This window comes from Penicillium crustosum (assembly GCF_028827405.1).
Source record: "Penicillium crustosum strain IBT 35664 chromosome Unknown utg000003l_segment0_segment0, whole genome shotgun sequence".
Taxonomy (NCBI): domain Eukaryota; kingdom Fungi; phylum Ascomycota; class Eurotiomycetes; order Eurotiales; family Aspergillaceae; genus Penicillium; species Penicillium crustosum.
The window spans coordinates 543,092-569,413 of NW_026623124.1; the positions used below are offsets into that span (position 1 = coordinate 543,092).

General features: G+C 49.0%; 13 protein-coding genes across 13 annotated transcripts; 9 read left to right on the top strand and 4 right to left on the bottom strand.

The window, feature by feature from the left end:
- Positions 1-573: 573 nt before the first annotated feature.
- Positions 574-2,704, top strand: nfr1 (putative AIF-like mitochondrial oxidoreductase (Nfrl); the record flags this gene model as incomplete). The annotated part of the gene is made up of 3 exons (XM_056875004.1): positions 574-796; positions 862-1,054; positions 1,465-2,704. The coding sequence occupies 3 exons, from the start codon at positions 574-576 to the stop codon at positions 2,702-2,704; spliced, it is 1,656 nt and encodes a 551-aa protein (XP_056727192.1).
- Positions 2,705-2,904: 200 nt separating this feature from the next.
- Positions 2,905-4,064, bottom strand: N7487_007275 (DNA-directed RNA polymerase I subunit RPA43; the record flags this gene model as incomplete). Its single annotated transcript, XM_056875005.1, has 2 exons — positions 2,905-3,877; positions 3,901-4,064. 2 exons carry the CDS (start codon positions 4,062-4,064, stop codon positions 2,905-2,907), a joined length of 1,137 nt encoding a protein of 378 aa, XP_056727193.1.
- A 272-nt stretch (positions 4,065-4,336) lies between these two features.
- N7487_007276 (J domain-containing protein) lies at positions 4,337-5,560 on the top strand (the record flags this gene model as incomplete). The annotated part of the gene is made up of 3 exons (XM_056875006.1): positions 4,337-4,410; positions 4,472-4,996; positions 5,057-5,560. The coding sequence occupies exons 1-3, from the start codon at positions 4,366-4,368 to the stop codon at positions 5,558-5,560; spliced, it is 1,074 nt and encodes a 357-aa protein (XP_056727194.1). The 5' UTR covers positions 4,337-4,365.
- Positions 5,561-6,649: 1,089 nt separating this feature from the next.
- On the top strand, positions 6,650-7,536 carry N7487_007277 (uncharacterized protein; the record flags this gene model as incomplete). The annotated part of the gene is made up of 2 exons (XM_056875007.1): positions 6,650-7,041; positions 7,131-7,536. 2 exons carry the CDS (start codon positions 6,650-6,652, stop codon positions 7,534-7,536), a joined length of 798 nt encoding a protein of 265 aa, XP_056727195.1.
- Positions 7,537-8,453: 917 nt separating this feature from the next.
- Positions 8,454-8,726, top strand: N7487_007278 (SPla/RYanodine receptor SPRY; the record flags this gene model as incomplete). Its single annotated transcript, XM_056875008.1, has 1 exon — positions 8,454-8,726. One exon carries the CDS (start codon positions 8,454-8,456, stop codon positions 8,724-8,726), a length of 273 nt encoding a protein of 90 aa, XP_056727196.1.
- Positions 8,727-8,851: 125 nt separating this feature from the next.
- N7487_007279 (uncharacterized protein) lies at positions 8,852-10,949 on the top strand (the record flags this gene model as incomplete). Its single annotated transcript, XM_056875009.1, has 6 exons — positions 8,852-9,405; positions 9,464-9,690; positions 9,742-9,872; positions 9,926-10,172; positions 10,229-10,741; positions 10,819-10,949. The coding sequence occupies 6 exons, from the start codon at positions 8,852-8,854 to the stop codon at positions 10,947-10,949; spliced, it is 1,803 nt and encodes a 600-aa protein (XP_056727197.1).
- Positions 10,950-11,121: 172 nt separating this feature from the next.
- Positions 11,122-11,449, top strand: N7487_007280 (uncharacterized protein; the record flags this gene model as incomplete). The annotated part of the gene is made up of 2 exons (XM_056875010.1): positions 11,122-11,151; positions 11,276-11,449. The coding sequence occupies 2 exons, from the start codon at positions 11,122-11,124 to the stop codon at positions 11,447-11,449; spliced, it is 204 nt and encodes a 67-aa protein (XP_056727198.1).
- A 75-nt stretch (positions 11,450-11,524) lies between these two features.
- Positions 11,525-14,178, top strand: N7487_007281 (uncharacterized protein; the record flags this gene model as incomplete). The annotated part of the gene is made up of 3 exons (XM_056875011.1): positions 11,525-11,692; positions 11,716-11,743; positions 11,909-14,178. 3 exons carry the CDS (start codon positions 11,525-11,527, stop codon positions 14,176-14,178), a joined length of 2,466 nt encoding a protein of 821 aa, XP_056727199.1.
- Positions 14,179-14,653: 475 nt separating this feature from the next.
- Positions 14,654-15,991, bottom strand: N7487_007282 (protein-lysine N-methyltransferase; the record flags this gene model as incomplete). The annotated part of the gene is made up of 4 exons (XM_056875012.1): positions 14,654-14,775; positions 14,837-14,972; positions 15,023-15,577; positions 15,758-15,991. 4 exons carry the CDS (start codon positions 15,989-15,991, stop codon positions 14,654-14,656), a joined length of 1,047 nt encoding a protein of 348 aa, XP_056727200.1.
- Positions 15,992-16,213: 222 nt separating this feature from the next.
- N7487_007283 (40S ribosomal protein eS24) lies at positions 16,214-17,448 on the top strand. Its single transcript, XM_056875013.1, has 3 exons — positions 16,214-16,353; positions 16,563-16,810; positions 16,905-17,448. The coding sequence occupies exons 1-3, from the start codon at positions 16,277-16,279 to the stop codon at positions 16,979-16,981; spliced, it is 402 nt and encodes a 133-aa protein (XP_056727201.1). The 5' UTR covers positions 16,214-16,276; the 3' UTR covers positions 16,982-17,448.
- Positions 17,449-17,755: 307 nt separating this feature from the next.
- Positions 17,756-18,436, bottom strand: N7487_007284 (uncharacterized protein; the record flags this gene model as incomplete). Its single annotated transcript, XM_056875014.1, is given in 3 exon segments — positions 17,756-18,019; positions 18,032-18,340; positions 18,407-18,436. The coding sequence occupies 3 exon segments, from the start codon at positions 18,434-18,436 to the stop codon at positions 17,756-17,758; spliced, it is 603 nt and encodes a 200-aa protein (XP_056727202.1).
- Positions 18,437-20,382: 1,946 nt separating this feature from the next.
- On the bottom strand, positions 20,383-21,836 carry N7487_007285 (uncharacterized protein; the record flags this gene model as incomplete). The annotated part of the gene is made up of 3 exons (XM_056875015.1): positions 20,383-21,525; positions 21,593-21,700; positions 21,753-21,836. The coding sequence occupies 3 exons, from the start codon at positions 21,834-21,836 to the stop codon at positions 20,383-20,385; spliced, it is 1,335 nt and encodes a 444-aa protein (XP_056727203.1).
- A 2,866-nt stretch (positions 21,837-24,702) lies between these two features.
- Positions 24,703-26,264, top strand: N7487_007286 (PPIL4 family peptidylprolyl isomerase; the record flags this gene model as incomplete). The annotated part of the gene is made up of 4 exons (XM_056875016.1): positions 24,703-24,795; positions 24,869-25,569; positions 25,621-25,817; positions 25,872-26,264. Exons 1-4 carry the CDS (start codon positions 24,716-24,718, stop codon positions 26,262-26,264), a joined length of 1,371 nt encoding a protein of 456 aa, XP_056727204.1. The 5' UTR covers positions 24,703-24,715.
- Positions 26,265-26,322: the final 58 nt, after the last annotated feature.

A 26,322-nucleotide genomic window follows, 5' to 3' on the forward strand; every position in this document is an offset into this window, starting at 1 on the left:
AGCCACAGTAAATAAATCGCCTATAGGAGATAAATAGTTAAGTATTTTGCTCACATTTATACTTTTATCTTTTAATACATAATATCTAGCCAGATCAAGACCTACCTACCAAGGTACATAGCCATAATAATAAACTTGGAATACCTGTAGATCAATGACAAAACCCTGACGGTGATTGGTTGGACTCATTTATCAAGTGATGTCATGGGAGTTGTGTATACTTCAGGTATATTGCACGACATACACTCTTCAAAGTATTTCGGTCAATGGATTGAAACAAAGAGAATAACCTATTTGGCCAACTTATTCTTCCATTCTCTCTTTTCCTCCCCTTCAATCATGTACCGTCTCAGTCCATGGCCATCTCTCCAAGTACCCCGGCGGTGTAACTGTCTACTCTCGTCATTACGCCATATTCCCTCACCCCGCATATCCAGCTTACTCTGGACCTCTTCCTCTTTCTCCTCCTCCTCCTCCTCCTCCTCTTCTTCTTCAATCCCTTCAATATCTAGCCCCCATTCATCTCCATTCAACTCAATCCAATCAAAACGCTATCTATCCAATCTATCAACAATGTCTCAAGAATACAAACTAAAAGATATCTCCTCCTTCGCATCCCTCAACTCTCTAGACAAGATCGAGGCCGAAATTGAAGGCATTGAAGATGGAAAAGTTCTCCTCGTCAAACTGGAAGACAAGGTCCATGCCCTAAGTCCACGGTGCACGCATTACGGAGCACCACTGAAGAATGGTGTTGTTACTGGAGATGGAAGGCTTACATGTCCCTGGCATGGAGGTGAGTTCTCCTTTTGTTCAACCAAAAGAAAAGAACAAAGAGCTAACAAGATACTATACATATAGCTTGTTTCAATGTCACAACTGGCGATGTGGAAGATGCTCCAGCTCCCAACGCGCTGAACAAGTTCGAAATCTTCGAAAAAGAAGATGGCGTATACATCCTTGCTAAAGAAGAAGATGTCAAGGCAGGACAGCGCAATCCAGTGGTGAAATGTAGCGTGTCAGAGCCGAAGGAGAAGGTTGTTGTCGTTGGAGGGTAAGTCTCCCTTTTCTTTTTCTTTTTCTTACCTCGTCATTGTGCACATTTCGCGTGATATATTCAACTTGTCGGTCTGGATGTATGGATGGGCGGGCACTTGACCAAGCGGTTGTTGCTGGCGACAAACATAGAGTTAGAGGCATAGAGGGTTAGAATTAGAGCACCGCCTGTTTGGAACCCGCCCATCCTCAGCTCGAGTGCCGCTTGATCTCGAGTTGCCGGATCGCCTCTGGGCGATGACTTTCTTATTTTTCGTCTTTTTTTGGGATGCTATTCATAGTACTCCACATTGCTTCCCTGCTTCCCAGTGCCTCCCCAGTGCCGCTGCATGTCCCATACGCCCTATGCACATGTTTCTACATTTCATCTCATCCAGATAATGGGGTACCCACACTAACACTAAACAGAGGAAGTGGAACTCTTGGCTTGATTCAAGCTCTCCGCGAGCTAAAATACCCGGGGTCGATTACAATCATTTCTCAAGAGCCCGATCTAATCATAGATCGAACCAAGCTATCCAAAGCTTTAATCACAGACCCTGCCAAGATCCAATGGCGTCCACGAGAGTGGTATGCCGAAGCCGCTATAAAAACCATCACAGATGAAGTGACGGCCGTGGACTTTGAGCAGAAATCCATCTCCACCAAATCCGGCCAGAACATCCCCTACACCAAACTGGTCCTAGCAACAGGTGGCGTCCCACGCAGACTCCCACTAGAAGGCTTCAAAGGCGAACTCAACAACATCTTCACCCTCCGCACAATCCAAGATGTGGAGTCCATCCTCACAGCCGCCGGCCAAGAAAAACGAAACATCGTGGTAATTGGCAGCTCCTTCATCGGCATGGAAGTCGGCAACGCCCTCTCAAAATCCCACAACGTGACAATCGTTGGAATGGAAACCGCCCCAATGGAGCGCGTAATGGGCGCCCAAGTCGGCCGAATCTTCCAATCGAACCTAGAAAAAGCCGGCATCAAATTCAACCTCTCAGCGAACGTAAGCCACGCAACACCCTCCCCTTCAAACACCAGCACCGTCGGCGCAGTCCATCTCAAAGACGGAACAACCCTCCCGGCCAACCTCGTCATCCTAGGCGTTGGTGTCCGCCCAGCAACAGATTTCCTCCGCGACAACAAATCCATAACCCTCGAAAAAGACGGCTCTATCAAAACAACTTCCCACTTCCTCGTGCCAGGCTTGCAAGACTCCGTCTTCGCAGTCGGCGATATAGCAACATATCCTTACCACGGCCCTGGCGCTGACGCTGGCGGTTCGCCAGTCCGCATCGAGCACTGGAACGTCGCGCAGAATTCCGGACGTGCGGCTGCACGTGCTATCGTGCATGCGCAGCGTGGTCCGCTGTCGTCTTTGAAATATAAGGCGTTTATTCCGGTGTTTTGGTCGGCGCTTGGGTCGCAGTTAAGATACTGTGGCAATCCGGTTAATGGGTATGATGATGTGATTCTGCAGGAGAAGGGGGACGCGAAGTTTGTTGCGTTTTATACGGCCGGGGAGACTGTTGTGGCGGTTGCTACTATGGGAGTTGACCCGGTTATGGTTAAGTCTGCGGAGTTGATGAGGGTTGGGAAGATGCTGCGGAAGGCGGAGATTGTTGGTGGTGCGGATGTTTTGACCGTTAAAGTCTGATGGGATATTGGGATTTGGGGTTTAGATATTAGTGAATATGTCGGATAGTTTGAATCAAGTGTTTTAAATGTTCAATTGGCATATACACATTCGAATTCGAAAGGGAAAATAAGAGCAAGCAAACCGGAACGCCCATCCAGGATGTAGTCAACAGTGATATATGATATCGGTGCTCATGCGGACATGTATACAGAGCGAATTTATTCGTCCTTGCTCTTCGACTTGGAAGACTTGGACTTCTTTTCTTTCTTCTCGGTCTTCTCCTTCTTCTCTTTCTTTTCCTTTTTCTCCTTCTTCTCCTTCTTGGGGCTGGCATCAGGATGCACATCCACAGTCGAGAGCTCCTGCACCGCCGACGCCGCCGGGACGTTCATCACGGGGATAGACCCAGAGACCTTCTGAGACGCAGGGAAGAAAGAAGGAGGCAAAGACTGTCCCTGGCGCTCAGATGCAGAGAGCCTCTCCTCCTCCTCAGCAGAAAGCATAGTTCCCTCAATACTGAGGAACCCGCGATCCCGCTCAGAACCGGGAATAACATCCACATCAACAACACGGAAGCGCACAGAGCCACTCACGCGGTGCCCAGAAACAGACTGGAAGTAACCGGTGTGAGCAGACTCATCCTCCTCCTCACCGTTAATGGCGATCTCCTCCGCAGAAAGCGAAGCAGGCTTGAAACATTCCTTCTCGGCATCGAAATCCGCCATATCCTTATCAGAGCCTGAGTCGTCATCGGTCAAAGCCGGTGTCTCACCCTCCTCACCGGGCGGAACCCATTTCCAGTTCGAAGGCAGACGCTTGCGCTCAATACCAACAGAGAACAGATTGAACACTACAGCACCGAGGAATCCCTCCGACTGCACATTCACCCATCCGTCAAGGGCCTGTCCGCGCTGCGGCCGGAACATCAAGAACGTAGCGGTCAGGTAGACGTACAAGACACCGTACTCGTCCGCTGTTTTGGCGAGTGTAAGCGGCTGCGGGTTCAAATCCGAGGAAGCGCGAGGATGAGCCGGCGGCTTGCTGGAGATCGAGGCATTGGAGTAAGCCAAGACGACACCCTTCAGCGGGGGAAGTAGGTCAGAAGCAGTGGCGAGAGATGCTCGGCCAGCAGCGAGGCCAGCGCGTGCGTTGGCGAGATGGAGATGGGCGACAGGGGCAGGTAGAGGGTTGCTGTTGTGAGGGTGAAGGGCGACTCGGGGATTGAGTCTTTGATTTGTGGAGTTTTTGAAGATGGGGCTTGCTTTCGCTTTTTAGATGGTGATGCGGATGAGGATGCGTCCTTTTTGGATTTGCGTTTGCGCTCGGCGTCCGCTGTGCGCACCGGCAGGTTGTCGATTTCCATTGCGTCAATTGCCATCGTGGAGGCAATTTGGGCGCTCCACGGAGCTTGTCGTGTCGATGTGGAGGGATTGAAGTGCTTCTTTTTTTTCTTTCGGCGTCGAGAACTTTTTTTTTTTTCATTTGGCTTTTGGTATGACGGGACGGGAAGGCGGTGGGGTTGGGCGGTGACGGGGCGGGACTATTTGGGGAACTGCTCTTTGGGGGGGTCTTATTGTTGTAAACGCCAAGTGGCGCTTAGAGATCTATCTTTTATTTTTCTGATTTCTTGTTTGCTATGGTGCAGTTGAGGCTATTTGGGTGATATTGATTTATTCGACATGGCGTCGCTTTTGCCTTTCTTCGGATGGGCTTTTCTCCCCAATGTGAGTGGAGCGCGATGCGGAGCTATACAACACGTGGAATGGAAGCTGATATGAATGACAGTATGCCACATCATTCTTACAAAGTGTCTACTATGGCATAACCATACGGGCGGGTGAACCCAAGCCACTCCCTCAGACTCCGCGGTATGAGCGCCATCGTCGCCGTATCTTCATCTTCGTGATCACCAGTTACCTCCTCTACACGCTTTACGAGACCTTCTACCAGGTACAGCTTGCAGGCGATTACTACCAAGCACTAGGTGTATCACCCTTTGCCGATGAACGCGCAATCAAGTCCCGATTCCGCCGGCTCGCAGCTCAATATCACCCCGATAAAGTCGGGCTGGACAGCGGTTCCGATGCTTACTTCCTGTACCTTCGACAGGCGCAGGAAACACTGGTGGACCCAGTGAAGCGATTTGCGTATGACCGGTTTGGGACAGATATGCTCGGATGGGGCGAGCAGAAGACCATGCGCGACTTCCTGATGACTTCGTTGGTCAAGTCGGTTGTCCCGCAGTATATCGGCGGGTTTGTCACAATGCTTGTGCTTAACTGGCTATGGTGGGCGAATTGGGGCCGTTATGTTAGTCCACAAGATAATTACTGGAAGACTTTCAATTGCATAAGCTGACTCTGTTGTTAGTGGCGGTTCTACACGTTCGCCGCAATGCTGACCCTCGAACTCGGCTTGATTACGCACCCCCAGGCTGTGTTCATGCCTACCACATACCTCCCCGTGGCGCTACAAGCTTGGCTCCCTAAAAACTCATTCTACCTTCTCCCCTTCCAGATCCTGACGCTGGCACGCCGCGCCTCCATCATGTTGCACATTTTCATCTCCCAGGCTGCACCGCCCACTGCTAAGGTTGCCGGGAATGGGAATGGAAACGATAAGATATCGCCGCAGACTGTGCAGCGGATCGGAGAGTTGATCCAGTTGACGCGCGGCACGGATATGGAGGCGACGCGGATGCTACAGATGGGTCTGGCACCTTTCCGTGGTGACCGTGAGAGTGTATCAACACTCCGGCGGGGTATGAAGGAAGGGCTGATCCTGGGCGGGGTGCGGTCCAGTCCTGAGGTGCAACGTGCTGTGGCACAAGTGGTTGAACGACGCAAGGCTGAGGGTGACAGTAAGCGCGATTGATTGGATTTTCAGGTGTAGACTTGAAACTAGAAGGTTAGATGTATATTTACATATTTCCAGATATTGTATCCATAAATTCTTCGTAATCGATTAAGTATATAGTTATTTTGTGCTTTATTCTGGACGATCCCTTGGCAGTCGCGTAATTTGGCAAATTCTTTTGGTTCACCCGTGGACTAATCGAAGTTCACCTTTCCGAAGTGGCGACCCGTAGTGCCCGTACTTTGTAGGGGGGCTTTGTGAGAAGACTCGTGATACCCTCACCAGATCTGTTCAGAACGGGTCCACCTGGACTTGATCTCAAAGAGGTGTGAGGTTTCTCTGTTTGTAAAAGACTAAAAGAAGGGGAAAAAAGGGCGCATCTCTCAAGACATCATGCGGTCAATGAGTTATTTTTCGGGATGCAGCGGGTGGAATGAGATCCATCAACGGGTTAGGGTTGGGTTATTTGGGCGATTTGTTAGATTAGAGATTGGTCAGACTGTCGGGTTTCTGTCTAAGCAAAGAAGAGACACCCAATGACTCTGAAGATCATGAAGATCATGAAAATGTTCAAGATGTTCAAGATGTTGAAGTTCAAGTATTCACCCCAAATTAATCACAAGGAAGGTCTCGAGAGAAAGAAAAAAAGGAAAGTACATATGTATATCGGTAATGTGGTATTGTATTGTCACAGTTCAGTATTAAGCTCTCCCCGTTGGTCCCGAAGTGACTTTCCAACCTTTTGGAAGTTTGTAAGATTCGAAAATGACCGTACAAGGCCGAAGTCCACACCTTCAACACATCCCCTGTGCTTCACCTTGAATGAGTTTTTTCTACGATGAGAGGGCCCACGATCCCTTTTTACTTCGCCCCTTCCTTGTTTTTCCTTTTTCCCTTTTCCTTTTCTTCCCCTCCCCCCATCTTCTTCACTCCGGACTATGCGATCAACCATCACATACTTCTTCTACATCTATAAGAGACGGGCGGTAGAGACACACACCACGTCACGGTGAATTGCCTACACTTCCGTCACCAGAAATTCCCCTCTCGTCCATCCAACCATATCCGGTACACTCGCGCAATCCCGACCCCCCTCAATCATCCACCATGCCCGCCGCCACTCCAAATGGTCGCTCTCGCGCTGGAGCCAAGAATTCATCCAACTCCTTGATGGTGGTTCTAAAGCTATCTGGGGATACCCTCCAGCAGTTCGCCAGTCCCAAGATCAAGCTCAGCCAAAATAATACCCCCAACATTAAAACCAACGACAACTCATCACCAGCTTCATCCGCCGAGCTCCCTCCTGTCCGTCCATCTTCCGCCGACAATGGCTCCGACGCCGACGCCCTTTCTACACCCGCCACAGGGGCAACTGCAGGCGATACACCGCGTCGGAAGGGGGTTCCGGGTCCCAAGCCTGGCAACAAAAGAACAAAAGAACAAACCGACCCTACTGCAAAGTCACGGGGACGCCCTGGTCCCAAGAAGAAACCCAGACTGTAAGCAAACCTAACACACATACCCTCCAATGCAGCACCACAATGCCAGGAAAAACCCAATCAAATACTAACATATTCATCTATCTTAGTGAGGAAGGCGATGCTACGAAAAACCCGGCCGCAGCGCGCCTGGGACCAAAAGCCAATACGGGAGCCATCAATGCCGGTCTGCGCGCACTAGACCGCACCGGAGCCGCGTGTCGCAGATGGGAGCGCAAGCCCCTGCAGCTACGCAGCTTTACCGGCATTATGTGGCAACTCCCATCCTGGCGCACACCCACTATGTCCAAGTCCGACGACTCGGTCGATGGCAAAGTCTCCGCGATGGAAAGTGGCGACAGCGACACCAAGCCTACACTCCATGCCCCCGGCACCGACACGGCCAATGGCAGCAGTGCGGTGCCTAGCGAGAAGAGCAACTCCGGGGATGGTGATATCACCCCTGCTTCTCATCTCGTGGAGCCCTCGTCGCCGGCCATTGCTATGACAGCTTGAATATGACTGACGAGTTCGGATGTGGTCTTTCGTGCTGTACTTATAGATTTCGCGCGTCTTCTGTTTCTTTTCTTTTCCTTTGGGTTTTATGTCGGATCTGGGTTTGGCGTCGGAGGGAAGTGTTTATGGCTAATGGCTTTTCTGTACGAAGGGCTTGTTTTTTTTATTTTTTTTTATGTGCCCGGGAGGTTGTCAGCCGGGGACCTAGCTTATTTCACTCGGTATGTGTGTTCTGTATTATAGCCCTTTACTTCTTGTTTTGCTGTTTATCGGCCATGTTTCTATCTTCTGTTCAGGGATCTTTGCTCTGGGAGCATAACACAGTTAATTTCGCTCAAGTTCTGGTTATACTCGATGGTATAGGGTTATATACTTGGATCTACCTAGGTACCTTACTACTTGGAAGTATACATCTGAACAAAGTCCTTGTCTGCCCGACCCTTAGTAGTACAGTAGCCGAGCTTTACTGTTCTGGTCCACATCAGCTCGTGACATTAGATTCTTCTCCCCTCTTTTTCCTTCTTATCCTTACTCCGTATAACATCCGAGTTCCCTTTTCCCCGCAATCTATGCAAGAGGATTCGTGATTTCTTCTCTAGTTATTTCGCTATTACTAGGCTCTGCACGTTTTTTTTTTTTTTAGAATTTTGGATCTCTTCGTATTTCTTTTTCGATAGAATAGTGAGGTTCCGACGTGGTAAGGTGTGCTGCTTTCGGACCTGTCACGCAACGTCACCCTTCTGCCGTGAGCGCCTTGTTTCCACGCATTATTTTACTTATCTTTTATTTTCCACGCACTTCAGTATCCGAAGCAGATATTAATTCCACGCACTTTACCCATCTAGTGACTTCGACTACTACGTACAAAGTACTATACAAAGAGGTTGCTATATCCACACACACTTCAGACTACTACAATGGCTAACGCTTACTACCACGCACTTACAGTACCCCTCAACCTTAACAAGTCAAACGAAATCAACGAAATCAGAAAGTGTGGACCCCCCAAAAGCCAGAAGCGAACAAACAGGAACGCAGAAAACGGTGGCCTTGATTTCGTGGCATCATTTGGGGGGCGACCCGCGAACATCATGGCCGATGCTCCTTTCCCCCATCCGGTGGAGCTCGAGCTCCAACCTCGTACCCCAACATCTCCTCCATCCCACGCCGTTCCTCCTACGCCTCAGTAGTATCTGGCAACGCATTTCCCCCAATCTCTAGTTCCTTCTCACATCTCCTTAACGACTACCACCCAATCTTCTACCCGTCCGACAGCCGAGTCCACCGGGCTCCGTTCGGCGTGGATGCCGCAGACATGCACATGAACTCCGCCTGGAGAAACACAGGTTCAACAGAGTCACTTCCTCCCTGGTCTCGCAAATATGCCGGCTTTCTACGCCCGGCCGAGTTTCCGCACGGCCTAGGCCTCGCCGATGCCCCGGCCTTCCTCACCCCATCCTACCTCCGCAACTCCCGCTACATCGCCCGTCTCGAGACTGCTCACCGCGCTAAGATCGCTACCCAACAACGAGACCCCTCATCTACAACATCCAATCCTCCCCTATCCGCCTCATCCAGCAATGTCCACTTGCCCCGCATCGCCCCGTCGCACCGCGGCATGACATATGAGATCATAGAGAAAGAACCGCCCACCCCGGCCGATCCCCTCATGCCGCTGCCCAGTCAGTGGAGTTCTGTAGACAAGTTTTCCGGCCTAGAATTGTCGAACGAGAACTTTGATGTGCGCTACACTGGTCCTATGCACAAGCATGACCATGAAGCCGCTGCCTTGCGTGCGGATCACCCTATGCCGCCGCAGTGCGGGATCTATTACTTTGAAGTGAAGATTGAGTCAAAGCCGAAGGAGGGGTATGTGAATCAGCTACTCAGTGGATATTTATTGTCGAAGCTCACTGTTTCTTTCTAGCATGATCGGTATTGGGTTTTCTAGCCCCAAGGCGTCCGTCGAGAGGCTGCCCGGTTGGGAGACGGAATCCTGGGCTTACCATGGCGATGACGGAAAGTCGTTCTTTGGTGAGAGCCAAGGCCAAGGTCGAGCATATGGACCGACTTTTGGTGCTGGTGATACAGTCGGATGTGGTGTCAATTTCTCTACCGGATCTGCGTTCTTCACTAAGAACGGTGTTTTCTTGGGTAGGTTTTTGTGTAGATTGTGATTAGGATATTTTAGGCTAACTTTGACAGGAAATGCGTTTAACGATCTGCGCAGTACGAACCTTTTCCCGTCTGTTGGAATGAAGAAACTACCGCCAGTGCATCTCAAGACGAACTTTGGACAGGAACCTTTCGTTTTTGATATCGATGGCATGGTCAAGGTTTGTGCTTCCTGCATTACACACTCGGAAGTTGTCAAGCTAATTCCTACCAGCAAGAGAGATTCAACATTCTATCAGAGATTAACGAAACATCCACGGCTGGCCTGCAACCGCCGTTGGACGAATCGACACTTTTGCAAGAGTTAGTTGCGCAGTTCCTAGCCCATGATGGTTATGTAGACACAGCCCGTGCATTCGCACAAGAGGTGGCCACCGAGACACTAGCCCTGCAGAACGGCCGCAACGAGCCACTAAAGAAATACGAGGTCGAGGAAGACCGCGAAGCCATCAACCGGAACAGTAAGCCTATACCTCTACATTCCTCCCGGCGCCAAGCCCTCGCTGACAGCCCATAGAAATCCGCTCCGCAATCCTAGATGGCGACATTGACAAGGCCCTCAAGCACACCAAAGCCTACTATTCCAACGTCCTAGAAGACCACCCGCAAATCCATTTCAAACTGCGCTGCCGCAAATTCCTCGAAATGATGCGACGGTCCAACGAACTCTCCGCCGCAACCGCCGCGAAGCGCCGGGGCTCAACATCCTCCAGCTCGCAGGAGCATGCCGTCTTCGATCAGGAGATGGAGCTCGACGATGGGGATGGCGATGGCTGGGCTGCGGACGGCATGGAGACCGAAGAGCCCGAGGTCGTCGCACAGTTCAACCAGCTCCTCACTGAGGCAGTACAGTATGGCCAGCAACTGCGTGCCGATTACCCCACTGATGAGAATGGCGGCGATAAGAAGCTGCTGGATGATATCTTCTCATTGGTGGCTTATCCTGATCCGAAGAGGTCTGTGCATGGTCATTACCTCGATGCCGAGGGGCGGGTGGCTGTAGCCGAAGAGTTGAACTCCGCTATTCTCGGTATGTTGCTCGGTCTATTTATTCTGCTTCTTTGTTTATGTTTCTACTTGCAAGAACGCTAACTCGGCACTATATAGTCTCATTGGGCAAATCATCTGCTGCTGCACTGGAAAGATTATACCAACAAACTGAAGTGTTGGTTAACGAGATCAGTGAAGACGGCGGCGCTGGGGCGTTTATTAATGTTCGGGATGATATTCTGCTTTGATTGGCGCTGGTTGGTTCTTTTCGCTTCTTCACTAATGTTTCTTTCTTGTGAAGGGAGCTACCGATCTCAGATGTTTCATGTTGGTTTACTTTTACTTTCATGACTCTCTGTTTCTTTTTTACCCCTGTTTTCTTTTTTTGTCAAATTAACTTCTACGTATCTCTTAGCCAGAATGATGAGTCCTCTGGGATTACTTTTGAATGTTCACCAGTGATTTCCCAATGTTTAGTCCGTTTAATTAAACTTGAATATAACTACAATTTCCATTGAGAGACTCCTAGCTTATTATAATAACACTTTTGAACTCCTTGCCTCATTACTAGTAGCATTGTTGTATCCAATTATTTGTGACGTCAACTTCATTCCTATACTTCAAGGCGGTGAAACGCAGCAATATCAAAGCGGTAAGGCCTCGTGAACACCTGGAGGCTTATCTCATCCAAGCTGAACTCGGAGATCTCCGCTTTCTCAAATCAAATGGAGTCTGTGAGAGTCTGTGATACCTCGAAGCTGCAAGGTTCTCTGATGATCAGGTCTCTCCAAACACTCAGCTCCCCCAAGGGGCCACATTCTTAATGGATTCTCCACATAGCGCTGAGATCCTCAGCATCCCTACCCATTCCAGCGGTTCCACCACCCTACGCTGCTGCTGTGGCCGCAATGATTGTGCTTTACTAGAGCATAACAATGTAGCTCTCGAGGGCTTGGAGAAGGATCTGGAGACTGCTGCTAGACTGGGTCAGGTACGTATCTTGTTCGAATATAGCTGCCCGAAATGATGTGCTGTTGGTTGGGTATGACTAGACGCCAAGCTGTTTTTCGGCTGGCTGAGCCATGCATATTTGTTTGATACATCAATTCATCATTCCTCACAGACCACTTTGTATCAAATTACTTTTTTTTACTTTTGCCGTTTCATTTATACCACTCGGATTGCACATTCTGCATACCTTGTGCAGACTCCACATCATTTGAAAGATGGCCTCCCTCAGATCACGATCTCCCATTCTCTCGCACTGTGTTGGCGTCTGTCATGGCTACCTTTCATGATTATACTGCTCAGGCAGCAAGCGTTGAGGCATCATCACTGACTTTTGCCCTACAGGCCTTGCTCCACCGTCATGAAAGTTATATGGCTGAAGCGGAAGAGGACCGTCATCGGTTGGTCGACAGCATTGACGATCTAGAGCGCGAGAAGCAACAAGCTCAAGCGGAAAACGCGCGCATCATCGAAGAGAATCGCAGTTTATTGGAGCAACTTGACAATTTGAATCAAGCGGTCGCCGAGTCTGACGACCATATCAAATCCCTAACTAGAACTCTGGAGAACACCGAATCTGAGTTGCGAAGGCTGACAGCTGCTGCGACGCGTGCCGCAGAACTCGAGGCGCAACTAGCTCTCATGGAGACAGAGCAGTCTAGACTCCAAGAGAGCCTTGTGTCAGTGCGTGAAGACGAGAAATCCGCCGTCCAGCGGTGGAAACAAGCAGAAACCACCCTGCGAGATCTTCACGATCAAGTCGACCGCATTGAGAAAGAGGCACGCGAGGAGAGGGATCGACATGCTGACCTCGTCCAACGCATGGAGCGCAAGAGAGCTGTGGAGCGCGAGCTGGACAACGCGGCAGGGCGTCTTAAGGGTGCCGCTGCCGCTTCTGAACTCAACCGCAACGCCGGTAGTACAAACGTAGTCTCTCGTTTCGTCAAGGACATATTGCAAGACAACGCCAATCTGCAGGTCGGGATCATGGAGCTACGTGACATGCTTCAAAGCTCGAACGAAGAAGTACAGAATTTACGGGAACAGGTTATCTCTCATCAGCCGCTGGCCGGCGTCGATGAGGAGGACAATACACAGCCAAGGCGTTCGACCACGCTGAGCGAAGAGCTACGAGCAAAGGAAGAACGACGCGTATCTCAGGAATTACACATTCATCATCATTTCCACACACCAAGTCCAGCTCCAACTACGAAGAAGGAGAAAGGCACGCTCAACCGTCGCGTGAAGAAACGTCGCCCCGCTTTGGGAAGCCCGGTAGCAATGCACTCAGCGGCGCGGGCGCAATCGCCTCGAAGAGCCCTCCATCGCTCCCAGTCATCTGGATCCTCTATGTCAACCATTCTGTCGCAGACCTCTGTATCCATCCCGCCCCATTCATCCTCCCGCCGGTGGTCCTCACAATCATATGCAGCAGACTCGCTGGCAAGCTCTCCTCGCTCTGCTTTCCGAACGTCATCGATATTTGATCGTGTTGAGCGTGGCGCCGACTATTCCGAGCCTACCAGCCCTGAAAGCACCGTGTTCTCTTCGCCTTTGATGCAGGCAAGGAACCTGAAGGGTCTTGATATACCATTCCGACCAATGGGTGGATTTGATCACCACGATGCACCTGACGACCTATCCGGATATGAAGATGATCTCTATAACCGCCAAGACTTCTCGAACATGGGCGATAATGCCACAAGAGAGCCAGCTATCCCAGAAGAATCCGAACCATCACCATCGGTAGCATACTTTCCGCCCATGGGTGAGTCACTGACGACCACCGACGAAATTTTTACCATGCATGTACAGCCTTCCTCCTTGCGCAGATCTTCTTCTCATGACAGCTTGCTCTCCGTCTCCGTTGCTGGAATGGACATTCATACACCCACCAGTCGCCACAAGCGAATGGGTGACTGGCATCCCGGCATGCGGATTCCTCGCCGCATCTTGTCACCCAGTGTCGAACTACTCTCAACACCCCCTGTGGTTTCAGCCCCAGCCATCACAGCCGATCGTGCAGTAAGCTCGGGGCACACATCCCAATCATTGCTTGCCTCCATGGCTGCTGGAAACCCCACAAAGTCCGATACAGCATCTATAGTATCCACAGAAAGCACTAGCACCAGCTCAACCTCAACCCTTGGACCTCGCAGATCTACGACCCTAAGTCGCCGCATGGGAGGTTGGGTCCTAGGCCGATGGGGCGTGGCACCTGTCTCAGCCGACAGTGACTCGCAAGATCCGACAAACTCGGTAACCACGTCTGTGGCATCGTCACCTTCTACATCTACATCCACGCCCAAATCAGTTGACCCGCTGGCTCTTCGCTTCAGACATCCAGGCGTAAACCAGAAGGGTCCGATAATGGGCCTGCGGCCTCCGCCTCCTGCTCCGATCTCAATTCATGCTGAAAGCATAGACGAAAACCTGCTGCGAGAGAGTCTAGCTGAAGAGATTCACTAGATTCCTCCTAACTTAAATACCTGCACATTCATTGTTCTTTAGCGGCTACACTCGTTTTAATCTTGCATCTATTATCTCTTTATTTTTACTTTTGCATCCTGCTATCACGGTTTTGTTGCATTTCTTGGATTCCTGGTTTGGAATGGCGCGAGTTGCGATGATACCCATGCTTTCATCTTTGATTTCCTAACCTGTCTAGATGATACGATGTACATTCTTTGGTCCTTTCACAATGTATGTTTTTTAGACAAGATCGTGTGTCTTGGACTTGACTTCATTGAGTACCTCAATATCATTGGAGTTTTACCCGTCAAGAAGATCGAGTTGAACAATTTTGCATAGAGTTCCCTTGGGGCTAGTTATATACAGTAGCAACGAGATTTATGCAATCACTAACTTTTGCATCATTTGCATGATATCACATTCTCTACTCATACTCATTACCTCGTGATGTAAACGCAGTTCGAATGGCTGCTTATTTCGTCCGCGAAATCCGATACGTCCGGATTGGAATGCTGGTCGAATGGAAGAAACCCGTCTGTTCTTCTGATGGTGTAGATTCGAACGGGAGGGTTTCAACGGCGAATGAGTTGGTTTCTGTGAATGTTTAGCGCATAAGTCATGACGATCAACGTTGTATCAAGAATTCAAGACTCACCACAGGCATTCAAGAACGTGCGGAAAGTATGCTCATTGCGCAGAGTCGCAGCAATGATAAATTCTTTAATGTGGTAGTTTTCGAAAAGATCCCGCACAGTAGATAGGAGTAAGGGAACAAGATCGGTATCATAGATCTAGACATGTAAGCATGAAACCCAAGTAAACAGCCCATAAATACACCTACCAGATCAGCACCGAGAGCAACATCAAACCTCAGCCCAGTCCCCTCCTCGCCCTCATCAGAACCCAACCCGGCAAGATCCCCCTCCCTCATCAATGGAGTCCCCCAGTCCCAAACAGCAGGATAAATAGGAATGGACTCGCGCCCATTCAAATTATGCTTGACACAATCACGAATATTATCAATAAGCGCGGGCTCACGATCAGTAACAACAACAGAGCGCACACCAAGATAGCACGCACAAACAAGCGACAAGAAGCCCGTCCCAGCACCCAATTCGATAACACGCTTACCGCGCACAAGAGCCTCGCCCGCTTCAGACGCCAGGAACGAACCGAGGTGCAGAGCAGCCTCCCATGTTCTATTTCCGGTGGTTCCACCTGAAAGAATCAGGCCGCGGGATTCAGAGATCGTCACAGTGCGCTCTGGGCAGGTTCCTGTACTAGATTTTGGTGCTGTGTACTTGACTAAGGACAGTTGCTGCGCTTGTTGCAGGGCTGAGGGTTTCGGCTGGGAGACTAGTGTACTCCAGCTTTCCATGAGATCATCGTTGATCTCCTGTATTCATTAGAGGGAAGAGGTTAGATATGTGGAACATCAAGGAATTTAAAAAGTGGGATTTGGTTTTGCATTGGTGTGAGGTGGATGTACATGGGATAGAAAAGGAAAAAAAAGGAAGTTTAAAATGCAAAATGCAAGACTCAAAACGAAAGGATTTAAACAGGTGGGTAAGCATACATCCTCCTCGGGGTTGGTAATTGATTCCTCGATGCGTGAGAGAATCTGTTTCAGCACTCGGCTTCGGTAGCTGTCTGGTGGGATAGGAAAGACTGCATTTTCGTTGAACATGCGCTCGTACAAGGCTGCTTGCACGGCTGGCTGGATCAGTACAGGGCCTGGTGGGAGGGCCAAGTTCTGCAGCTCGACCAGCTGGAAATATTGCGCTGCTAATTTATCAATGGAGTCGGTCATGGTTGCTGAATGCACATAGTAATGAATTTGATATCGCAGGAGATCAATGCGGCAGATATCATTGGAGCCCCGGGCGAAAAAAGTGGATGAGTCAGAAATGACATAAGCAAGGGCTGATCAACACTTTCCGCCTTAGGCAGAATATTTCTTAGTCATTATAGCCTGAGGCAGATACCCTATTTAGGCTAGCGTCTACCCTAGCCGAGCCCACACCACACGAAAATTGAAAGTTCGACATCCTCAGAGACCCCGTCGACACTTCCTCCATCCAACGCACACACCAAAATGGCCGACACTCCCGTCACTCTGCGGACTCGCAAGTTCATCCGCAACCCTCTGCTTGCCCGCAAGCAGATGGTCGTGTAAGAACCCCCCTGATTTTCCCCCTCGTTTTGGATCTGTGTGTGGGAAATGCATCGCAGGCGCGCAACATGGAAATTCGACAATCACCCAACACAAGAAAGAAAGAGAAAGAGGAATACAATCGGAACTCGCAATACGCACACACACACAGAAACAAGCATCGAAAACCCAGAAAACACCGATCTGACATCTTTTCGCGAATATCTAGGGACGTCCTCCACCCCAACCGCCCCAACGTCTCCAAGGACGAGCTCCGTGAGAAGCTGGCCGACCTGTACAAGTCCAACAAGGACCAGGTCTCCGTCTTCGGTTTCCGCACACAGTACGGTGGTGGTAAGAGCACTGGCTTCGCTCTGGTCTACGACTCCTCCGAGGCCCTCAAGAAGTTCGAGCCCCACTACCGTCTCGTCCGTATCGGTGCCGCCAGCAAGATCGAGAAGGCTTCCCGCCAGCAGCGTATGTTTTTCCTCTTCGTCTTTGCGATTATCAATCGCAAAAAAGACATGATATTATAATATTCTCTTTTGCTAACCCCTTCCTCTCCCTACAGGCAAGCAACGGAAGAACCGCTCCAAGAAGTTCCGCGGTGTCGCCAAGGTCAAGGGCCCCAAGAAGAACAAGGATTAAACGCCTCATCTGTAACTATTCGCACGATTCAACATGGACCGATGATGCGGCATGGCGCGATGGAAAAGATAATGGCGGTGACGGCTTTGGCTCTGGAGTTTCCCACCTGGTTATGGCTTGTCCGAACCCAGGTGCGGTCGGTCGTGTGTGGGGGGAGTGGTTTATCTTCCTTTTCAGCGAACATCAGACTAAAATCCAAAATGATGCCCGTTGATTGGTGAAGATCGTGGACGGATACTCTTTTTTCTTCCTGTGCTTGTTGGAGCTGGTGATTCCCGAGAAAAAAAAAAAGACCTGGCGATCCCCATGGAAATTTACAAACAGGGCGTCAGTGTTGTGGTTCTTTGTGTGTATGTTTTTTTTTTGGGGAGGGGATCATCAGTCTTCGTGAAGACGGCCGGGGTTATGAGAATCCGGGCTTCGGCTGTTTGCCCGGGATGAAATTACATTTTACTTGTTTCTCTTCACTCGGTCTGGCGGTCTTGTAGCTGTACTTGTACTTGTACGTTTGTACACTTGTACGGGGTCATGGATCCTCTGATGTAGTTGGATCTGCAGACTGTAGCCTCAAGCCCCTCTGCGGCGTAGTCTAGGCTCAGTCTATATAAAGCCATGTCCCCATGTCCCCATGCCCCTCCATGTTCTATGCTTCAATGCGGAGTACATAGTTCATATAATGAAGCATGTCTAACTCAATTGATATAATAGTCAGCCCTCGTCTTGCCTATATCAATGCAACTATATCAAGTACACAAAAACCGAAGAGTGAAATCATCATGGCAGCCCCTTAGCCCCTATGGCGAAAAGCTCAATCTGATCTCTCAAGAACCCTTCCATCACAGTGGATTCCTTCCCCCGTTGAAGCAGATAATCCGTAAAACCAGGGGTGTATTCGATACTTCCAACACCAGGACTGAGAACAATGCGCCAAGCCAGCATATACCCAGCGACATTCCATGCCACCTGTTCTATTCTACCCGCGAAGACGGGGGCATGATAGTCCTGCGTATCTTTAATTCTCTTCTCCCAGTTAGTGCTCTACTGATCTACCCATGCATAATAAACCTCTAGCACAGAAGACGGGTACGAGCTGAGTTCTTCTTCTGACTCGGTGTATCCTTGCTGGTCGTCACCAATGTCCCCCTCGGCTCGCCAGAGGAAGTCGGTTCCATATTCTGGAAATATGCGATAGTGTTGAAGCGGATATGATGGTTCTAGCTTGGGAGAAGGAGTTTCAATTGTCGTCATCTCAACTACTAAGTCATCGAACTCAGTTGTGAGTTTGAGTATAAAATCAAACGTGGTTTCGATGACTGTCATTCCATCGGACTCGGTGCATGGTTCCTCGGAAAGCGTGCGCTATGCGTCACCTAGGTTCGTGATTGATGTGATGTATTGATGGGATTAGGATTGTCGTCTGAATACAGCGAGGGGTTTGAGGAGTTTGGATGTCATGGTTTCTTTAATCGGTCCGCTGGTCAGGCGTGGCAGCTTTGGATAATGCGGGGTGTGATGTCTACGGGTGGGAAGTCCTTGAATTTAGGTACATCTTATAAGGGTTTATTCTTCTATGAGTCAAATGCGGGCGTTTATAGTATCTCGATATAATTATACTTGAACCAATTGGGGTGGTAGGGTATGGACAAGGGAGTGTCTATTAAAAGAAACACTAACCGCCGTCACCATGTGAGCGATTGGTCCTCATTTTTCGGAAAACAATATCTTAGTAGGTGCAAGCATGTTAATCAAGTTCCTTTTGTATATCCGAAATAAATTTTTTGGAAAATATCCCGTCAATGCATTAGGTTACATAGTCACTTGAAGGTTATTGCCCCAAGGCGCTAAAGCCCTAATTTAGGGCCATTGAAGATTGAAGACTTATACGAGCCGGCTGAATGTTGCAGCTGATCATTGCCGGAGCAAACTTGTGATTGATTGTAATAATTTCGCAATAATGGACTACTTCATTTAGTAGAGTAAGCAAAATACATATAACTATATATATGTAGTGTCCGCCTACATATACAGCAACAATCTAAATCCCACTACAGCCACCCCAACTGAAAGCCAACCAATCACTCCATTCGACTTTTTTTAAAGAATAAAATAAAAGAATAAACCAGTAGGTACAATGCAGGAACCAAGTTCCCAGACCAAGCCATCAAATCTAGCATAACAAGCCCCCGAACGGAAGCCAGCCGGGAGTGGCTGTGTAAGTATATCCCTCGGGGTGGATTGCTTGTACGATGGGCGTAGATTACACAACCTAGAACAAATTCCCTTTCCCTCAATATTCCCCTTTAAATATAATTTCCCATATGGAAATAGTACATTCCAATTCCACGTGGACTTGTTCAAGTTAGGATACTGGTCGTTTGACTATACGTATCTACTACCGTAGGATTTCCGGCAGTACCCGAACACGTCCATGTCAGGGTTGTATACGGCATGGCCGGTTGGATCATTGTATCACTGCATCCTGGTCTAGGGCGGGAGTCAGGAGTTCGCTGATGTAGAGATTTGTGTGCTACTTTATGGTTAATTAGGAAGGATCCTGGTGCTGGTCCCGGGGTGCAGGGCACATGGTTAGCCCTAGTTTGTGCTTTTTATTATTGCGGTTAATTGGAAATACATGGGAATGGGGTTTATTATATGTATTGTATTATTTGGGGGATATGATCGTTAGCTGGGAGGTTGTATTTGGTATTGGATGGAGATATAGATACTGAGTAAGAACAGATAGAGTAGATGAAAGACATTACTTTCTAGACATTACTTTCAGATGTGCCATACAAGGCAAATGAGAAATACCCTCCACGCTTTGAAGAATGACTAGAAGACACAAGACTAGGATTGACACGATCCCCGAGTCAAGACGCGGATATCACATATCACAGACCGGAGAGTTCCTCGTGGTAGCAATATAAAATAAGACATTCCACAAGACTAAACACACATGGCATGAAAAAAATTAGCATATTTTTGAAACAGACATCGAACCACAGATACAAATCACTGCATAAAGCCACTCTGGGGTATTAGGAAGTAATCTTGGACGGGTGTGCCCTCCTGGATCTTTTCTCTTTTGGATGAACATAAGCAAACAGAAAAAGACAACAGAACAATAAATCAAAACAAACAGAATAAACATAGAAAACCAAATCGACAAACAGAAAAACAGAAAAACAGAGAGCAGACATAAGAAAGACATTAATTGGGCAGAACAAAGGCAGGCATAAACGGCCTTGATATGGGTATCTCTTTTGTATATCTTGTGGGAAAGAAAGAAACCAAGCAAGAGACCAACCAGGAAAAGAAGAGAACAATGAAGAAGAATTCATCAGGGTAGGTATACACCTTGTGTTTGGTACAACGAGATCAAAAGACAGATTGAAGTCAACTCAATACGCCCCCTGATGACCCAACGGTGAAATAGCAGACCGATGAAGATCAACCGACCGCCCATAATCCGACAAGCCATCAGCCAATAAACCATACGGCAGCCCAACCGCCGAGTCCGCATGTCGAACACGCGTATAGGGCAAGCCATTAACGAGCGTCGGTGCCGAGCAACGCACATCACCCTCGACAATGCCCCTCGACTTTCTGTGCTCACTGCTCGCATATCCATACACATCAGGAGAACAATCAGAAGTCAGCGTGTGCAGGCGCTGCCCCGCGTTGCTATTGCGAGAAAAATTGCGTCCCGATGTGTTGTACTCGCCCACGAGAGTGTTCTCTATCGTGTCCAGGGCTGGGTAAGGTGGGTTTGCAGCGGAGGTGGCCATGGATGAGGATGTGGCTGCGGGGAGTGGAGAGGGATCTTCTGTGGTGGACATGGGGATATATCCGAAGACGAGGTCTGGTGTTCCATCGTCCGAGTCGGTTGATTTGATGCGTGCTGGGGCTGAGGGGCTGTTGTTGCAGAGACCGTTGCTTGAGACGGCGGGCATGGCCACTGCCCGCCCGTCTGGTCCGGTTGCGTACCGTGAGTTCCAGCCCTTTGAATCAGCGGCTAGGGACATGCCCGAGAGGCCGTCTGGGAGGGTGGAGAGGCTGATGTTTTGCTGGGGTTGGCTTCGACAGGTTGGGGGTGTTGGGAGGGTGCGGTCTACAGCGTCTGTGTAGGCTGTCATTGCTCCTGTTGAATGAGGCATTTCAGTTGACATGGCTTGGCCTGGAAGGACGAAGCCGTATGCATGGTTCATGTTGGTGCTTTGTTCTTCGAAGAACTCGCCGTTGGGTCTGCCGTGGAGGTCCCAGGCCCGGTTGCTCCATGCGGTACCATAGTCGAGCATTGCTCCCTGGGTGTTAGACAGCATGTACCCTGGTGATGCCTGGCCGTGGTAGCCTGACTGGTCATCATAGGAGTGGTCCATGCCGACATGTCGTGAGAAGTTGGACTGGACATCCAGTTCATAATCTTCTCGCTGGTATGGGGCTCGCATTTGAGGGGAGCCCATGAGGATTGACCTTCCCTGGCCCTTGTTTGCATAGAGTCTAGCTGCCTCTCTAGCAGCGTCTTCGGGAGCCAAAGAGTTGACCTGGGCAGCAAAAAGAAACTAGGTTAGTGTGACTCCTTCATTGTGGATATTGTGGATTCGGACCTACTCGGATGTATTGGCATTCAGTAGCTCCAACACTGCGGCAGCTGGAGCAAGCCAGGCCAGTGTTTAGATCACCGTTACACTTGATTTTTCTCTTCCGGCATCGATTGCACTGGGGGAGGGTTAGAAATCGCCAGGTGATCAAGATAGAGAGAGCAACTTACTGCGACTAGGGCTCGCTTTCTCTGTTTCCGTGGCTTTTCGTCCCGCTCTACAACAAGACTGCGCTCCTGTTTGGCCACACGCATGGATCGAGCCATAGAAATGGTTGAGTTATGCCGCGCTTGGTCTAGTCCAGACAGATTGCCGTATGTGTGATCCATAATATCGGCAAAGAACAATAACCCAGTTCACTGTTCAGCAAAGTAAAAACCTTGAAATACCCAGAAGAAAAGTTCAGAGTAAATGCCTATAAGTCAATGTTGAGAAGAAAGTGGAAAGTAGAAAGTGAAAGAGATGTCTCTGGGAAATAGGGCTAGATTTAAGCCATGTTTTGGTAACAATCGGTGTGATTGATTGCCTCTTTTTTTTTTTTATAATATATAGACATGATACGATATTTTTGCTCCCCTGCTTTTTTCTATATATTTTATTATTATTATTCTATCGATGCTGCCTGTGTGTTGAGATCCAAGAGAAGAAGACATACATAGTACATAGGCCAAAAGTACCCTGGACCTGGTTTCTTTTCTTTTTTTCCTTTCTTTTTTTCGATTTTATTTCCTATTCCCTATTTATCTTATTATTTTATTACCAATGTTTCGTATTTCTATTCTATTATTCTATTTCCAAATTATATGCAGAGTTCCGCCCGGATTTCCCCCAGTTGGCCCTAGTTAGCCCCAGTTGCCCCCAGATATGAACAGAAAATTGTCCCCCGGCGTTTTAAGAAGAGGTTCCACAAGGTAACGTCACACGGACATGACCTGATAGCCATGACGAGAACCAGACAGAGAGGGCTCCGGTAGGTAGTGTTTCAGCCAATTTGAAGCCGCCTTTTTTCTTTCTTTTTTAGATGTCTAGAAGAGGAAACAGTAAAGTCAAGAACTTGGTGTATCTCAGGATATTCAACGAGATAGAGAGAATAAAACGGGCAACTGCCGAGCTACTGTTTGCAGATACCTGACGATCCGCGGGGGAGTTTGTCCCAATGTCCGTGAATGTTTGCTCGATAGTTTTTGGTATAGCTGCAGGTTAAAATAGTCCGAACTTCCTCGGCTGTCGAGGTCTGGAACATATGTTATCTTGCAAACGCACGGTCTTTCATAAGGGAAAATAACAACAATAATATAATCAAAAGGGAGGGAAAACCAAACGCCTGTCTCAGGATGCTCCAAATGTCTCAATAGAGAAAGAGAGGAAAAAAGAAAATATAGCAAAATATAGCAAAATATTTCTCATGACACCTGTCACTTTGACAAGCGCACGAGTTGGCTTCCCCGAGCCAAGCGCGCTCTATAAAAATCCAGGGATCAACACATGGGGGTCGATCCTAGTGTTCTTTAGTGCTTTCGGTACGCAGCTAGATCGAAATGGAAGGGGGAATAAAAAAGCAAATCAAGTCCATAAAATGAGGATAAAATGAGAAAGGGATATAGTACTTATCCAAGTATATGGACTCTGATATCCATCAGATCTTGATCACGATCGACGTTAAAGGCTAAAAGGGGGGGATCTCAAAAGTGCCGACTGGGATGCATGAACTTCTGGGATACTTACAAGGTTCACACTTTACTACTTGGAGCTAATGTGGAGAGTGGGTTTCATGTTACAGTATGATATGGGGCAAAGAAGTAAGAAGGGGTTATCCAATATTAGTATAGTAAACCCCCATTCTAACTCACCTCAAGACATCCAGTGTCAGGACACGAGAGACATAGAAAGAAAAAAAGCCAAAACAGTGGGGAAGGCAATCAAAGTCGGGGTTTCAAAATACAAATTTAGACCCCATGGAGTCTTTAGCAAGTATTTAGACAAGTGTCCGGCAGTTCAAGGTTTGACGATGCACGACATCCGGGGGAAGTGGGAATTACGATTCTAGAGTCAGGAGAAAGCCCTGGCTATGCCAGCTGACTCTGAGTTGACTCGCCAGGAACACATGTTGGGATTGAGACTGGCTTCTGTTGCAGACGATACGGTGGACGCAACCCCTGACTGACCGGAGTTCTGCACCCTAGAATCGAGAAGGCGAGAGAAGTCTAGGCAAGAGGCTCATTCAGGATTGATCATATCCTATCCCACGTGTGTGGCTCTTTTCCAAGAAGTTAGTCTGTGATGATGATGATACCCGTTGGATCCTGCTGCAGGAGGCCGCCCGTTTCCCCTTCCCAACGTTTCTGTTGTGGAACAGCTCACGGGGGAAGTTGGTACTGTCCTAGAAAAAAAAAGAAGAAGAGGACCGTGTACCTCCCATGGAAGCTGCGAGACACCATGATCTCAGTGGAGAAAGAAAGAGAAGGCGAAAGAGTACAACAGGGTGGCTTGGCCTCTCTCCCAGGATTTGGCATCCAGTAAACAATCAGCCACTTGTCGAATTTCTGCCAAGAGATGCTTCTTTTAGCTGGGCCTGCTGCTGCATGAGGGATATAAGCACACAAACAGTTCAAACTTGGAATCCCAGGGTCGATCAAGGCCCTTAATAAGACCCGCTGCACATCGATCTCAAAAGCGTAAGGTTATATCCATTTTGTCCAACGGGGACATTCGGAAGATATGCAGCTTGATTGACAAGCGCCGTTGCACAAGTCTCCCGGGTCGATCATCCGGAGAGCCCTAGAGCTGTTACGCAGCAAGTACCCATTCGTGAAAAATCTTTGTAAAAATAGAGAGAAAAGGAGAGAAAGGGAGAAAAACAGAAAGTACAAAAAGAAAAGAAAAGAAAAGAAAGAAACACAGAGGCTCAGTTCCTTGCGGTTGGGGGATCCCCGCGGGCGGTGATTGGTCAAAGCTCCATCTTCTTGCATTTCACATTTCTCGGACTTTTACTTTCTCAGTGTCTCAGTGTCTCTCTGTCTCTCTATCGCTGCCTGTCTCTACCTCTCTCTTTTATTTCTTACCAAATCAGGGTTTGCCTTCCAAGGTTGTCAACCAAGCGCCTAATTCGGTATCTCGCGACCGATTCCCCGCCATGAGCGCGCTTTTAGAGACCTCCCTAGGCGATATTGTAATTGACCTGTTGGTCGATGATGCACCCAAAGCGTGTAACAAGTGAGTGGCTCCGTTCCTTGGCTTTCCCCAGTCTGCTGAAACCTGAAACTAAGCTCATTTGGTGTGCTTTTAGCTTCTTGAAGCTATGCAAGCTCAAGTACTACAATTTCTCGCCCATCCACAGCGTCCAAAAGAACTTCACCTTCCAGACCGGCGACCCACTTGGTCCTGACGCACCCGAGAGCGATGGAGGATCTTCAGTCTGGGGTCTGCTGGACGGACCGTCGAAAAGAACTTTTCCGCTCGAGGTGTCGCGCAAGTTGAAACACTTGGAGCGCGGCACGGTGAGCATGGCCACGGTACCGTCCAAGAACGATCCCGACCAACGAATAGCCGCCAGTCAATTCATCATTACACTCGGAGACAATCTGGATTATTTAGACGGCAAGGCCGTGATTTTCGGCCAGGTCGTCGAGGGCTTTGATGTCCTAGAGAAAATCAATGAATCCTTTATTGACGACCGAGGTCGACCATTAAAAGATATTCGCATTCGACACACTACTGTCCTTGACGATCCCTTCGATGACCCGCCGAATCTGGTTGAACCACCTGAAAGTCCGGTGCCCTCCAAGGCTCAATTGGCCACGGTCAGGATCGCGGACGATGAAGACTTGGATGATGATATGGATGAAGAGGCTATGGACAAGCTCCGTCGCGAGCGTGAGGCTCGCGCACAAGCCTTGACATTAGAAATGGTGGGAGATCTGCCGTTCGCCGATGTCAAGCCACCAGAGAATATTCTTTTTGTTTGCAAGCTTAATCCGGTCACGCAAGGTTTGTCGCATTCCCCTACGGAACCCGTAATATTGTGCTAACCAATGCTAGATGAGGATCTGAATCTTATTTTCAGCCGATTTGGAACGATCTTATCCTGCGAAGTTATTCGGGACAAGCGCACCGGGGACAGTCTACAATATGCGTTCATTGAATTCGAGGAACAAAAGGACTGTGAACAGGCCTATTTCAAGATGCAGGGTGTCTTGATCGATGACCACCGGATACATGTGGATTTCTCACAGAGTGTAAGAGTCCCCCATCACCACTATTGCCTAGACCAATATGCTAATTTACCCCAGGTATCCAAGTTATCCGAAAGCTGGCGCAACTCCACAGTCACCAAGCGCCGGGAGAGAGGAGGATTTGGTGGTGTTGCAGACCTTGAAGCGAAACGCCAGTACCGAGAGCTGGACGATGCGCCTGTCGATGAGGATGATGCTAGGTATCGGATGATGTTTGACAAGAACAAGAATAGGGGCGTTCCAGCTCCACCCCGCGAGGCCCCACGGGAAGCTCCGTCAGATCGCAGTCGTGTTCGTCGAGATCGAGGAAGTCGAAGCCCCCGTCGGGATGGACGGGATCGGTACCGTCGTCGATCCTATAGTCGGAGTCCACAACGGGATTCACGAAGAGATTCACGGCGAGATTCACGGAGAGAACGAGGCCGGTACAATGATCGTGACCGACGATAGTATTCAAATATCCCCTATTCAATGTCAAATAAATAGTACAACATGCTCTGAACATAGT

Coding starts and splice junctions, on each gene's coding strand:
- N7487_007283 (XM_056875013.1), top strand. CDS start 16,277: ATGGCCGACACTCCCGTCACTCTGCGGACTCGCAAGTTCATCCGCAAC. Junction 16,354..16,562: donor GCCCGCAAGCAGATGGTCGT/GTAAGAACCCCC, acceptor GCGAATATCTAG/GGACGTCCTCCACCCCAACC. Junction 16,811..16,904: donor GAAGGCTTCCCGCCAGCAGC/GTATGTTTTTCC, acceptor CTCTCCCTACAG/GCAAGCAACGGAAGAACCGC.